Source organism: Diadema setosum, chromosome 17 (assembly GCF_964275005.1).
Source record: "Diadema setosum chromosome 17, eeDiaSeto1, whole genome shotgun sequence".
In the NCBI taxonomy this organism is placed as follows: domain Eukaryota; kingdom Metazoa; phylum Echinodermata; class Echinoidea; order Diadematoida; family Diadematidae; genus Diadema; species Diadema setosum.
In genome coordinates, this window is record NC_092701.1 from 9,159,453 (window position 1) to 9,173,065 (window position 13,613).

A 13,613-nucleotide genomic window follows, 5' to 3' on the forward strand; every position below is an offset into this window, starting at 1 on the left:
TCTGATCTGTTGTTTGGTCTGCTCTCTGGAAAGCACTTAAAAGATTAAAAGGATTTGAACTGACCAGAAGGCCGTCTCAATGTCCATGAAGAGAAGACTCATGCCGGCGATGAAATTCATGCCCTGACAGTAGCCAATCTCAGGATTGTGCACGCAGAATGCTTCCAAGAGCTGCCTCAGTTGAGATATCTGGAACAAAGAAAAGAAACAGTCTGAGCTTTTGTTCCAATCTGATTTACAGTAACAGTTGAGTGATTTATGGTATCTCCTAGCTACCTTCTTTCTTTGTCAATCAATAAAGACATGCTTAAAACCAACTGATCAGAATTATACTGTGCTTATGAATTTTACAGTAGTTTAATGACCTCTTGTGAGGGATTGCTGTATATCTTTGTCAATCTGTAATACTCTGAGATCATTTTATTTATTTATTCTTCTTTTTTTTTGGGGGGGGGGGGGAGGAGGTGGTGATAAACAAAATTCCAGTAAAATAGCCAAGGAAGACCAATGCAAGTTAGTAAGCACATCAAGGGCTAAGATAACTACTTCTACAGAAACTCAGAGATAATCAACTACAAACTACACTTGGTATATTAAAGAGAGACTAATGTAATCTGTAATTCAACATCACTGTAGTACACAAAGTTTATCAAACTTTACAGAGAAACATTACTCTGTGATATTACTGTCAGTACGTGTACATTGCATACCTGCCAACATTTCAAGATGAAATATCTTATTCGTGGATTGCAAAAATCTTATTTTATATACAAACTGAAGATAAAAATCTTACTTTCGGTCAAATCTTCCGAAAATACACATGAAAGGTATATCTAAATATTTTATAAAAATCTGATTTCTCTGACAGAAAATCTGATTTTGCTATTTTTAACGTAAAAAATCTTACTGAATCTGATAAAATCTTACTAGTTGGCAAGTATGACATTGGCATCACATAAAAGGACTTCACGTTGAAGTATGCTTATGGTCAGCACAGACTGGAGTAAGTGGTCAAACTGGACCTACCCCCTTGGAGGCCTCATTGTTGAAGTGCGTGTTGTGTGGTATGGTCCTCAGGAGATCCAGGTTGATCTGACGGCGGTAGTCCTGGACCGCCGGCGACGTGTCGCACTGCTCGCACAACGACTGGAAATAATTCTCTCCCTAGTACAGAGAGAATGAGAATAGATGTTCATACATAATATTGATGGACTTTCACATCTTTACACTTGGATACAATCTTCATCAAAGCTTTGCCCCATTTCATAAGAAGTTGCTATGACAGCAACTCTTGCTGCAATGGAAAGTGTCATGATAATGGCAAGAATCCTAATCCCTGATTGGCTCTTCCTTTGAGAAGTTTCTATCCTTGAAAGAGTTGCTATCCCAACAACTGTAATAAAATGAACCTGTGGTTACCTTTCAAAAGCTTTGATACAATCTTTGTCAAAGTTGGTTGCCTTTAAAAGCTTGGTACAACACAGCTTTTCTCTGGCACACTTTGAAACTGAGAGGAATTCTATTTTTAACTTTCCACAATCAGTCTCTCAATTGCTCTTGGTTTAGGAACTATGAGCGTAAATAAACAATAACAGAACATAAATGTCTAATTGTACTCATAGTATGCAAACAAAAGTCTGAACACAACTTCTTCTTTGTTCAATGTCATGACACAAAGAGAGAAAATCATCATTTCAATGGCAGGTAACAAAACCTATTCTATTGAATGTGATGGGGCTTATTCAGAGTAAAATTCTAAATAGGCAATTTGTGTCATTGTTATATTTCCTCAGGATATAAGCAATGATGAAATAATAAAACTAAAAACATGCAGATGTTACAAAAAGAGTAGGAGCTACACGTACACGTAGTGGTATGTTAGTGAAACAGCCTGCTTTGTTTAGTTTGTAAAAGACTGTTCTTTACATGTAGACTGTCGGTGTATTGTCTCTTTTCATATTATACTTATGTTTGTATTCTCATACGCTATAATATCTTTTATATATTTTGTGTCATTATGTATAATCTTCAAGAATGGTATTCACTGGTCTGTCATACTGTTATTTATATTCTTTCTTTCTTTGTAATCTCAAACCCCAAGAGGGGGTCGAAATAGTCAATAAAATTCGAAAACATGACACCAAAGAATTTCCAATAAGAAATTTAAAGGCATTTAATCCACTCAATACTGAGCCCACATAGGTCTGGATCATGGCAAACATGAGTCATATAACAAAATCAAACTTAATGTTCAAAAGAAAACAAATTCACACACCCTTCTACTGAACTATCTCTCATAGTACACATTGCCTTGAGTGGTTTAAGATATTGACCACAGTTACTCTTGCGAGTAAAGGCATATAAAGAAGATGCATTAGTGCTAACAATCTCTGGCAAGGCCTAACAAAATGCTAATTCACACATTTTACATTAGTTTATGCATCTATATGTCTTTACATCTTTATTTATTCATTTTTTTTTTGTGCTGCTTATTGCCTTATGTCATTAAAGTCTCTTCGGAGACAGGTCACATCTCGATGAAACTTGTGACATTAATGCTTGCGCCACACCCACCTTCCCTTCCTTGATCGTCTTGACTCTGTCCATGATGAGCTGTGTCCATACCTCGCTGCGATACTCGGCAGGTACACCACCATACACCAAATGATGCATCTCGGACTAAGGGGAAAGAGAAAGAAATTGAAAGAATTACTGTTTGGTCTAGAATTTCCAAGCCTTTTTATCATCAACACTCTTGACAGTCTTTTTCCCATCTGCATCTACTTCAAAAGCATCAAATATTAGACTGTACTCATCTTAAACTATTTTGAATCTACGTCTTTGTTGCTGTTCTTGCAAATGACACAGGGCTGGTATGAGACACATTTGTATTAATATTACACAACTCACAAAGCTAAATGCCAAGTCCAATCTTTGTACCATTAACACTTCTGCAGCATAAATGACACAACATAATGGAGCAGAGAATGAAGCCAATTTGTAAACTCACCTGATGATCAACGAAGTTGTGACCATGCTTCTGAATGTATGCCTCCCATGCTTTTCTGTGCTCTGATTCTTTCTGCATGAAATTGAAAGGATCAAAGACAGAAGTGTCAACACAAAATTGGAGAAAACAGTACAGTAGTCTCTGCATAATTGGGTGGTATTGTGCAGAGCATTTTTTAACCTGATAAAGTGATATCTGATTATGCGGAGACTACTGTATCATGTTCTTATCTCTGTGGTACATGTAGGAAACCTTTGGTTTGGACAAGTACTGATATCAATATAAAAAAAAACCTTTGGTTTTCAGTGACAATGACCTATGACTGGAATGGCCCTACATGAATCCTGACCTCAATGACCCGATACAACCCTTGACCTAAATGACCTCTCGAGCTCAATGACCCTTGATCTCCATGACTTGACACAGCATTTGACCTTTACAATCTAGCATGAACCCTCTGGTTTCCGTGATCTAAACATAAGCCTTAACCTAAATGACTCTGGATAACCGCTTGACCTCAACGACACAACATAACCACTTGACCTCAATGACCCAACATGACCCTTCAATTCAAATGACCGTAGTGACCCTACTGACCTCCATGACTGAGCATGAGCCTCAATTTTAATGACTCCACAAAACTGCTTGATCTTAATGACCCAACATGATCCTTAAACTTAAATGACCTTAATGACCTTACATGACCCCTTTGACCTCCATGACCCAACATGACCTCCCTGAGGACTCACCCTTGAGTAGCCCTGTATGTGTCTGTCCAGAAGGTGGCACACTTGATGGAAAAGAAGTGGCTGGTTGTTGTGATACTGCTGGAATCCATACTGATCGGTGATGCCTTCCGCCATGGCAACCCTGCATCCATACAGTATTTTTGGGGGGAAGAAAGGGAAAAAAACCTGGAATCACACTCAGAGACCTTCATTAAGAATTCATTCCACACTTCTCGACCTAGTTGATAACTCTGAGGAGATCAATCATCCTACATGGGCTTTGGGGTAGCGTAATGCAACAAGACTTTCATTCTTCTCTTCCTCTCTCTAAAATAAGGTCAGTACATCCATGAAGGCATTTACTTCAAATCTACAGTACCTTTGAGAAGAGACAAAACAGTTCGTGGAACTAGGCAGTGAAATGCACAGGCTTCTTTTTTTTCCCCCATCCTCCCTCTAAAATAAGGTCAGTACATCCATGAAGGTATTTACTTCAAATCCATCTTCGAGATGAGACAAAACAGTTCGTGGAAGGAATTGAAGTGCACACAGTGTGAAATAAATCATGGCACCCCACATCAAGGGGTACAATGTAAAGCGAGTGCAGAAAGAAAATATGTTAGATACTATAAGTAGGGTAGATACTTTTTAGATGAATTAGACACATTTGAGATAAATTAGATACTTTTTAAAAAGAAATTGGATACTGAAATATGCCTCATTAAACATGAGAAAAACGATGAAAAAAGAAAAAAGGCTGGGGTGAAAGGGGTAATATATATCAAGAGACTGAAATACAGCAACAAAAAAAAAATGAGATAGACAGACAGACAGACAGACAGACAGATACAGACGAAGTTGCAAGCACTATTGAATAAACAAGGGACCTCTAGAAATTTGTGGCTAAACCTTCCTGAAAACTGACATGATGTCCATTAGAAAGTTATGGCTAATTATTTTCCTTAGTCATTTCTGCCACACTTACCTTGGATCTGGGAGACTGGTATCTTTTTGTCTTGCAGTATCATACATTTCCAGCAGTCGCTTGTATTTCTGTGACAGGAAAATGAAAAAAAAACAAACAAACATGTTCTTTCAATCATGATTAGATAAATTATCACTATTTCCATCAAATTTATTTGATACAATAATGATAAAATATGTATGATAAAATAGGATATATTGCATTATGTATCCCATCATACTGCAACTTATAACATATCACATCGGTGGTCTAGTGGAGATGACACCTGTCCGGAGATCAGGAGGTCATAGGTTCGAATCTTCCTCGAGTATGTACGCCCATGATTTTTATCATGGCTACTACTAACACACTGATCAATTCAGTGCTTATCTACGTCGACGTAGGGCAATTTGTTAATCAGTTGCAAAATACCACATCATGTTGGGGTTTCCTATATTGTACATCTTACACAGCATATTAGCAATAATCAGTAACTGCCTGTTTTATGCTACCATCCTCCTTCTTTTACTGGTGTTTAACTGTTACTTGTAATGGTAAAAGTAGCACCAGCAGCGCCAGGATTACGATCACAATTTTGATGAACATGACATTTAGTCATTATCGTTACCACCAATATCATCAAGGCCTTCTATTACCAGTAAACAGAACATAGAAAAACTAGAAAAGCACTCTGAGAGTGCAGACCTCCACTAAGCAACTAAATGTGACCGTGCACCTCAAAACGAACATAAAGTCGCACACACTGATTTTGCGTGAGGACTGAAAACAAGTGAAATGGGTCAACCTAGCCGAACTTGACTTTTTCATATTTTCTGAAAGAGCAGGTGTTCTTTTACATTATGCTAAAATTTGGTATCATAAAAGGGGCAAGAAAGTGTGTTTTTTTAGCAGTTTATCTCGAACATTTTTGATAGAATAGTGTGATTAGGTGTGTCTTCAGAATCCCTTTTTCATTTCTGAAAAACTTTGTCCACACTCTTCACTTTCAACTCTAATAACTTTTGCAAGGATAGTGCTACTGCTTTGAAAGTTGGCATTAATTATTGACAGAATGTGTTAATGAGACATGCTTAATTTCAGTTTAATCTGATAATCCCTTCATTGTTGTTACTCCAGTGGTTTACTTCCTGTTTTTTGTCCCATTCATCGCACAGCCAGCACGGTTTGGTAAAGATTAAGCGCTTGAATAGACACTGTACTTCAGAGCCTCTTTTCTCAGTTCACACTTTTTCTGAGGTTGTGCTTTCTTTCCAATATTTAGATAGGTTAGGAGAGTCCATTTGATTTGAGTTATACATCATTTTAAAGCTTAAAGTCTGCTCTTTCAGAATATGGTCTTAACTAAAAATTCATGTCTGGCGACTTTTTGTTTGTTTTGAGGTGCACTGTCACAAATGTACTTTCCACCGATAATCTTGCTTTTCCATAGAGATCAGTGATTTCCACCCATACATATGCATGCTGAAAAAAAAAAAATCGCCCGATTCCCAAATATATAGAGGCCTTTGTTACATCATAAACCCTCAGCTGCGCCTCGCCCTAGCAGAAACTAGAACACGCACTTAAGTGCGCGTATGAAAACCTCAAAAATGAGCAGCTTGAACTCCCAAGTTCATTGACCCTACCTGCCAAAATATAAAAAATCCTTCATAAAATCCATAAAAATTTCCGGATCGCTACCAAAATTTAATCATCTGTTCCTTGTGTCATCCTCAACCTTTCCTGCCAGTTGCATCCAAATCCGTGCACAACTTTTTGAGTTACTTTGCACATGGACAAACAAACAAACCATCAAACCAACAAATCAACGGTAATGAAAACATAACCTCCTCCCTTGGCGGAGGTAATAATAAATTTGTAGGCAGGAATAGAGACAGAAAGAAAGAGAGAGACTCACAGCATCAGACCAGTTGAGGTTCATGGGAATGTTGTCTTTGTGATCCAGTGACGTGACCTCTACGTGACAGGTCATGAGGTGAATGAACTCTCGCTTGCAGCGGGTCAACTCTGCATCCATGTGGGCTATCCTCCTGCATCAGGCCACGGGCGGTGGAAAGGAATTTGGGTGAACACAAACAAGTACAAGTACTGTAAATGCAGAAATATACCTGGTACATTCATTTTCATGCCACTTTTGGCAAGCTAATATTCTAAAACCAGCAAAATATCTTCATAAGTTTCTACGCACATTTTGAAGGGTTGAAACGTGTGCTTAGTCAGTTGACAAAATACTACATAGCAGTACATGTGTAGTGTATAGGAGTGTGTGTGTGCGCATGTCTGTGGGATTGAGCACACATGTTAGTGGTAATAACTTTCAGTGCAAGCTGTATGTTTGGCATTACTGACAAAATCACTAGAACCAAAGACTCTCATGTAGAGTACATAAGTTCAGAGATTACATTTCAAAAACCCTTATTTGTCGAGACAGATAATGTTTGGTGTATCTCAGTAAATGATGGAGCATGATGGAGCTTGCTATTAAAGAAAATATTCTCAACAGTTATATGTGTTGGGAGAGAACAAATGGTTACTTTTCAGAGACCCCTGATGGAGTACAAAAATTTACACAAATTACATAATGTAGGAATATTCAGTGCTGTCCCGAACTCACAAAAAAAATCACACCTCCAAAACAAATTCAAAAAATAAACAAAAAACAGCAACCCCCAAACCATAAAACAAAATATGCTCTGATTTTTTTTTTCCAGCTTGTTTTTACTTTACATTTTGCTCAATTGCCACAAATTGCTATGAACTGATTTTAGTTCATCTCCTGATGGGTCAAAGTTCAACATCCCAAAATACCTGATCTCTTGACCCTGAATTATCTCATTTTCCTGACTTCATATTCTCTTGTCAATGAGTCACACTTGTAATACAGGATTGTACTATGACAAAATATGGCATCGGTATTCAAATCAACCATAATCAAATACAAAGATATACTTTTGTGTTCACTGGTGCATGTAACTGTGAAACACAACTGATAAGTCAATTTTTGAACAAACAGAAGAAAATTTTCGAGAAAGAGAAAAAATATGAGAAGGGAACTACCCAAACATACACACACAAATGTAGACATGTATTTATACACTTGAGTACACAGCCTCACACACAGAGAAGCGAGAGCCTTTGCAAATGACATTCCCCATCCAAGAGACAGTTACCTCTGCCTAAGAAAGAGAATCATCTGGCCCCAAGGAAGACAGATGGTCGCTGGCATAGGGAATGCTTCCCTCGAGTCGTTAACAGACAAATATCTTTCAGAGAAAGCATCGGTACACGGCAGCCTCGCTTTCTGAGCTAATGTTTGACCTTGCTGAGTCATTCAAATCTTCAATGAGACGGATTAATCAAATGTTCCTTTCATATATAATCTCTTAATCTCCCAAGTCAAAGATGGAAGCATGCCGAGCGGTGAAAAAAAAAAAATATGAGGGAATCACCCTTGAGAGATGACGAATAATTAAATCTGCCTCTAAGCTGATCAAAATTCATGGGTATTAAATGACAAAATATGACAACTTTTTCCATGTTTCTTTTATCAAATTAATGGGAAAACATTACCGCCATTCATTAACCATTTTGCCCATGGGGTGTGGAGGGAATGAGTGTGCCTTCGATGCTCTGGAGAGTGTGACAGTCTTTTTTTCTTTTTCTTTTTGAAGAATATTTGTCAACTGGTTAGAGTACATGTAGTAAAGACTGAAATGAAAAGTGCATCCAAAAAAAAAAAAAAAAAAAAATGGGATTGCATCAGGATTTAAACATGAGACTTCCAGATTGCTAGACCAATGCTCTTACTGACTGAGCCACGAAAACCCTTAAAACCCCATATTTTCATCACCAGTGTGGTCAGAAGCTTTATAAAACCTGACATAAACAAGGGTAAATGCAAGGGCTTGCAAAAGTGACACAACTTTTTGAAAACATAATAAACGCAAACAAAGGGAGACCGACCAGAAAGACATATGATATAAAAAAATATGTTTCTGGCTGGTTTTCCTTTGTTTGCATGAAGTGTTAACGATAGAAACTTGCATATCAATACTTGCATGATTATCTAATCTCAGAAGATAGTGTTATAAAATTACTGAATGTAAAGTATCAGCATCAAACGATGGATCCAATGAACGTCCGCCTCACCTCTGCATCCCCTCCATCTTGGCCCGGGCCCGGCACTTGAGTCCCGCCTGTTTGCGCACCTCCGAGTTCAGGAAGACGTTCTGCTCCTGGTACATCTTGAGTGTATCCTGGAGGTCCTGGACATTCCTCTTGGCCATCTTCAAGTCTTCCTCATTCAGGAGGTCCCTGGGGATGGAGATCATTGGGCAATAAAGAATGTTCTACACACTTCTGGAACATATGTGACCATGCATCACAAAACCAACAAAAAGTTGCAAGCCTCAATTTTATGTGAAAACTCAAAATGGGTAAAATGGGTCAATCTAGTCAATCTTTTATTCTTTAATATTTTCTGAAAGAGCAATTTTTCCCATCCACATCTCTGAATGTCTCTTTCTCCCTCTTCTTCTCCATCCCTCTAAGCCTCTCCCTCATTATATATATCTCCTTATCTATATCTCTCTCTGAGCTAACCTACCTCTTTCTCTCTCTTTCCTTCTTTCTCTCTGTCTCTTTGTGTCCATCTCTTTTTCATCCCTCTCATCTCTCTGTATGTTTCTTACTTAACCTACCAAAGCTCTCTGTATGTCTATCTCTTTCTCTCTCTTACCATCTTTCTTTATATATCTCTCTAACCCCACCTATCTCTCTGTATGCCTCTCTCTCTCTTTCTCTTACCATTTCTCCATATATCTCTCTTTTATCCCACCTATCTCTCTGTATGTCTATCTCTTTCTCTCCCTCACCATCTCTCTATAAAATTATATCTCTCTCTTACCCCACCTATCTTACTGAATGTCTATCTCTTTCTCTCCCTCACCATCTCTCTATAAAATTATATCTCTCCCTTACCCCACCTATCTCTCTATATATCTATCTCTTTCTCTCCCTTACCATTTCTCTATATATCTCTCTCTTAAACCGCCTATCTCTCTGTATATATCTATCTCTTTCTCTCCCTTACCATCTCTCTACATACCTCTCTCTCTCCCTTGTCATCCCTATATATTTCTCTCTCACCTAACCTCTCTGTAAATCTCTCTGTTTCTCCTCTATCATCTATCTGTATCTCTGCTTCTTTCTTCCTATATGATCTCCATCTTTTTATCTTTATCTATTCCTCTATATCTCTCTCTTTCTCCATCTACCTGCTGAGATGCTGGACCTGCTCCAGTTGTCCCAGTTTGTCATCCAGTCTCATAATATCTTGCTCTCTCTTCTTCAGCATCTGCTGGTAGGTTGTCTCTCGGTTCATCGCACTTTTTAGCTTCCGCTGCGTCTCCCTGTGTTATTTGGGGGGGGGGGGATGGGGGAGAAATCCAGAATCCATCGCTTGGGATTAATTGTCACAAGTCATTTGGCATCCCCTGAATTATACCAACACAAAAATGTATTTCTGATATTGCATACGTCATGCAATTCAGCTTCAGTAAAGGTCAGCTTGTATTCAGGTAATATTCCACATTTACTCATATGTATGTGATGCATTTTTTTCTCAAAATGTCTTAAGTGGAAGCTGAAACAAATTTAGTGAACGCACCAGGAAAAAAACAAATGTATTACGTGATATTGAAGATGTGAGTCATGTACACAAAACAAAACAAAAGAAGCCTAACTCTTACCAACATTTTAAATGCTCTTACACAACTACAGTCAATCAAATGTCAAGCAAATGTAAATTTTGCCATTTTTTCTTTAAGTAATGAGAATGCTAGATCATTGGACTGGTTTGACAAACATGTACAGTGCCCAAGTCGAATCTATTTGGACTGAATAGGTAGCTTCGACTCAGAGAAAATCTGACTTATGAGGGATTAAAATCAATGGAGTATAAAGAGAAGAGGACTTGAAAAGATCTTCAACTTATCAATTATTTGACTTATGCGAGGTCAACTTAAGCAAGGTTGACTGTATATCTCTTGTTGCTTAAAGGTAGATGGAAGCCACGCGGGATTCAAAGTCTCTTCATTTTGTGTCACTAATATCCTTCTCATTCAATTAATGCAACAACACATGACAAAGTAATAAAAGTCACAACAAAAATGATTGTCACATCATATGATCATACATCGTATCCATAAAGCCATAAGAAAAAGACTAAAAATGGGAGATCTAAAATAGGCCAAAATGCTTTGTGTGGGGGAAATTCTCTTTAGTGGCAAATCACTGAATGAAAAATGCATAAATTATGCTATATAATGGTACCAATATGACAATGGCCATATACATGCATGTACGCAGCCAGACAGACAGAAAAACAGACAGAGAGACAGACACACACACACACACACACACACTTTTGACTTTATTCATAGAACTATTTTATGTCATCAGATGTCTGTGTGTGACTACCTGGATATTTGCCAAAAACAGGACGATCGGGAATATCTTTCTATATGTAGTGATGTGATACATTTTCCTTCAATCAATGTTGCATGTTGCAAGCTCCAATCTTCATAATTTTTGAATTGTTTTTCACTATCAATCCCATGTGATGTTCATTGCAATGAGAATCCAGGGTACGAAAGAGTGAGAATCAATTCCGAGAATATCACACTTTACCTGGAATTATGGCTTGTTGATAGCTACTCTCTCATAAATAATTAATTGCATGGTCTGGTAGGTGTGACAATTACTAGTAGGCATCAACTATCTACCGTATATCTCTCACACACATGACGGCATGTGCACACGAGTTATTGATGACTATTGATTGGATTTAGCTGTCAGTGTAATATTTGACACTGAAGCATTTTTCACAGAGACTGTTAATACACAGATGCAAATTTCAGAAAATCTACAGTAATTCATACTTTTTTTTCCATTAGTGGACCATATATATTCTGATTAAAGGGCATATCATAATTTCAGCAGGTGACATGGAAAAATAAAAGTCTCATTTAAACTTTGACTAACCATAGTTACAATGATGACTTCAGGTTTTAACTTGATATCTATCTATCAATATCTATTAATATACCTACTTATCAATCTATCTTTCTTTATGTCTGTCTGTCCGTCTCACTATCAGGCTACCTACACACCTATCTTATTTCTTTACATGATCTGTCTATAACTACTGTATACGCCATAATGTTTATGAGCATGATATTTCACGACTTGTGAGACAATTCTGTGAATGGTTGACTTCACAATCTAGAAAACATGGCAGTGTATTGACACAGAGTGATAACTCTTTTCAAGAAAAATTAGTTAGTTTAACAAATTTGTATTATGGAGGCAATATTGTCACAAAGTGTTAATTTAACAAATATCAGTCAACTAATAAAATTCACATAAAAATTATCCATAGTAAACACAATGTATACAGTATTCAACCTTCTTTCTATATGTGTGTGTATACACATACACACACACACAACTAAAAAATGGTCTATAAACTGGTCAGTGATTGGTCATAATGCAAATAAGTGACTTATGCTGGAAGGATCAAAATCGTTAATTGCAAACAGTGACATTAAGTCAGGTAAACACATATACTAGTAATTTGAGAATGTAACTGCCAAAACATGATGTGTATTTATGTAGACCATACTGTATAAACAATAAACAAAAATTGCCTATATGTATCATTGTCATATAACACTTCAGAGTCTCTTGGGAGTTATATTTTCCCCTCGAGACAATATTTTCCCTAAGCACTGCATGCTTCAGGGAAGATATAATCTCTTGGGGGAAATATTATAACTACCACAGCAATGTTTAGTGTTATGTAACACCTCTAAAAAGGCAATATACCCATCTACACTGTATCCATCTCAGTTATACAGTGTACCTCTCTGGACTGAAAGTAGAATTGAAAATGTTTTACTTACAATATGATCAGTCTATGTAACCCCATTCCCCATGGACATTCTCAATCCCAACCTCTAGGTTTTGCATGTTACTAACCTAGACAAGGCCCCTATAGATGATGGTTTTAAATAACTATACCGGTTTTTGTGCCAGGAACTTTGGACAGTGTGTAAAACACTATGAGCTTTTCTGCACCAATAAGCACTCAAGGTACTCAAAGGGTTAAAAGAAAGCCCACACCCAATAAGCTCTTCCCCCCCCCCCCCGAGACTACTGAGCACACTGAATGGTATGCGTGGCAAATGTGCCATGGTTCTGCTCCCCACGTTCTGCTGAAAACATCACAGCCCCGACCTACTGTACCAAATTCCTGCACGAGTGCTCTGGATCAGGTAAATCGTTTGCCAGGTGAGACACCACTATCAGGCCTAATAAAAACACATCTCAATCTCCTTCGCATGATCCACGATCGACATTATTACACACAACCTGTAACACAGATTTTGTTTCCTAAGCCTATAGAAGAATTTTAAAGGTTAGTTCATTTCATCTAATAATCACTTAAATTCCAGGTATTGTAACTGTGAAAATATTTGACTGATCAATTTCAAATGCTAGGCAAAATGCAGGAATTGAGCCTAATACATTTAGCTGCAGCAATGTATAGAAACCAATGATCACTGTCATCTTAATTTTTTTTTTTGTTCTTCTTTTTTTTTGGGGGGGGGGGGGAGTGGTTTGGAGAAGGGGTAAATCAAGTTCATACCAATGCTGATTTGTGCATAAGAACCACTCAATTTTGAATCAATCCTCTCCATACGTACACATTTTGTTTCCTATAGCTTTTGAGAAACTGAAGCAATCTGACTAGGGCATCATTCTCATTATCAAAAGAAAGTATACCAGCACACATAAACCTGCACCATAAAACAACTTATATCTCACA

The 13,613-nt window shown here is 37.6% G+C and overlaps 1 protein-coding gene across 1 annotated transcript in view; it reads right to left on the bottom strand.

Annotated features, from left to right (window-relative positions):
- Nucleotides 1-13,613, bottom strand: part of LOC140241151 (uncharacterized) — a 122,355-nt gene that overhangs the window by 12,242 nt on the left and 96,500 nt on the right. Inside the window, exons 8-16 of the mRNA XM_072320911.1 lie at nucleotides 10,000-10,134; nucleotides 8,873-9,037; nucleotides 6,621-6,753; nucleotides 4,724-4,791; nucleotides 3,760-3,880; nucleotides 3,011-3,082; nucleotides 2,575-2,679; nucleotides 1,027-1,164; nucleotides 65-189 (exon numbers count right to left, since the gene is read on the bottom strand). Of these exons, the coding sequence (XP_072177012.1) occupies nucleotides 65-189; nucleotides 1,027-1,164; nucleotides 2,575-2,679; nucleotides 3,011-3,082; nucleotides 3,760-3,880; nucleotides 4,724-4,791; nucleotides 6,621-6,753; nucleotides 8,873-9,037; nucleotides 10,000-10,134 (1,062 nt within the window). The remainder of the gene's footprint in view (nucleotides 1-64; nucleotides 190-1,026; nucleotides 1,165-2,574; nucleotides 2,680-3,010; nucleotides 3,083-3,759; nucleotides 3,881-4,723; nucleotides 4,792-6,620; nucleotides 6,754-8,872; nucleotides 9,038-9,999; nucleotides 10,135-13,613) is intronic.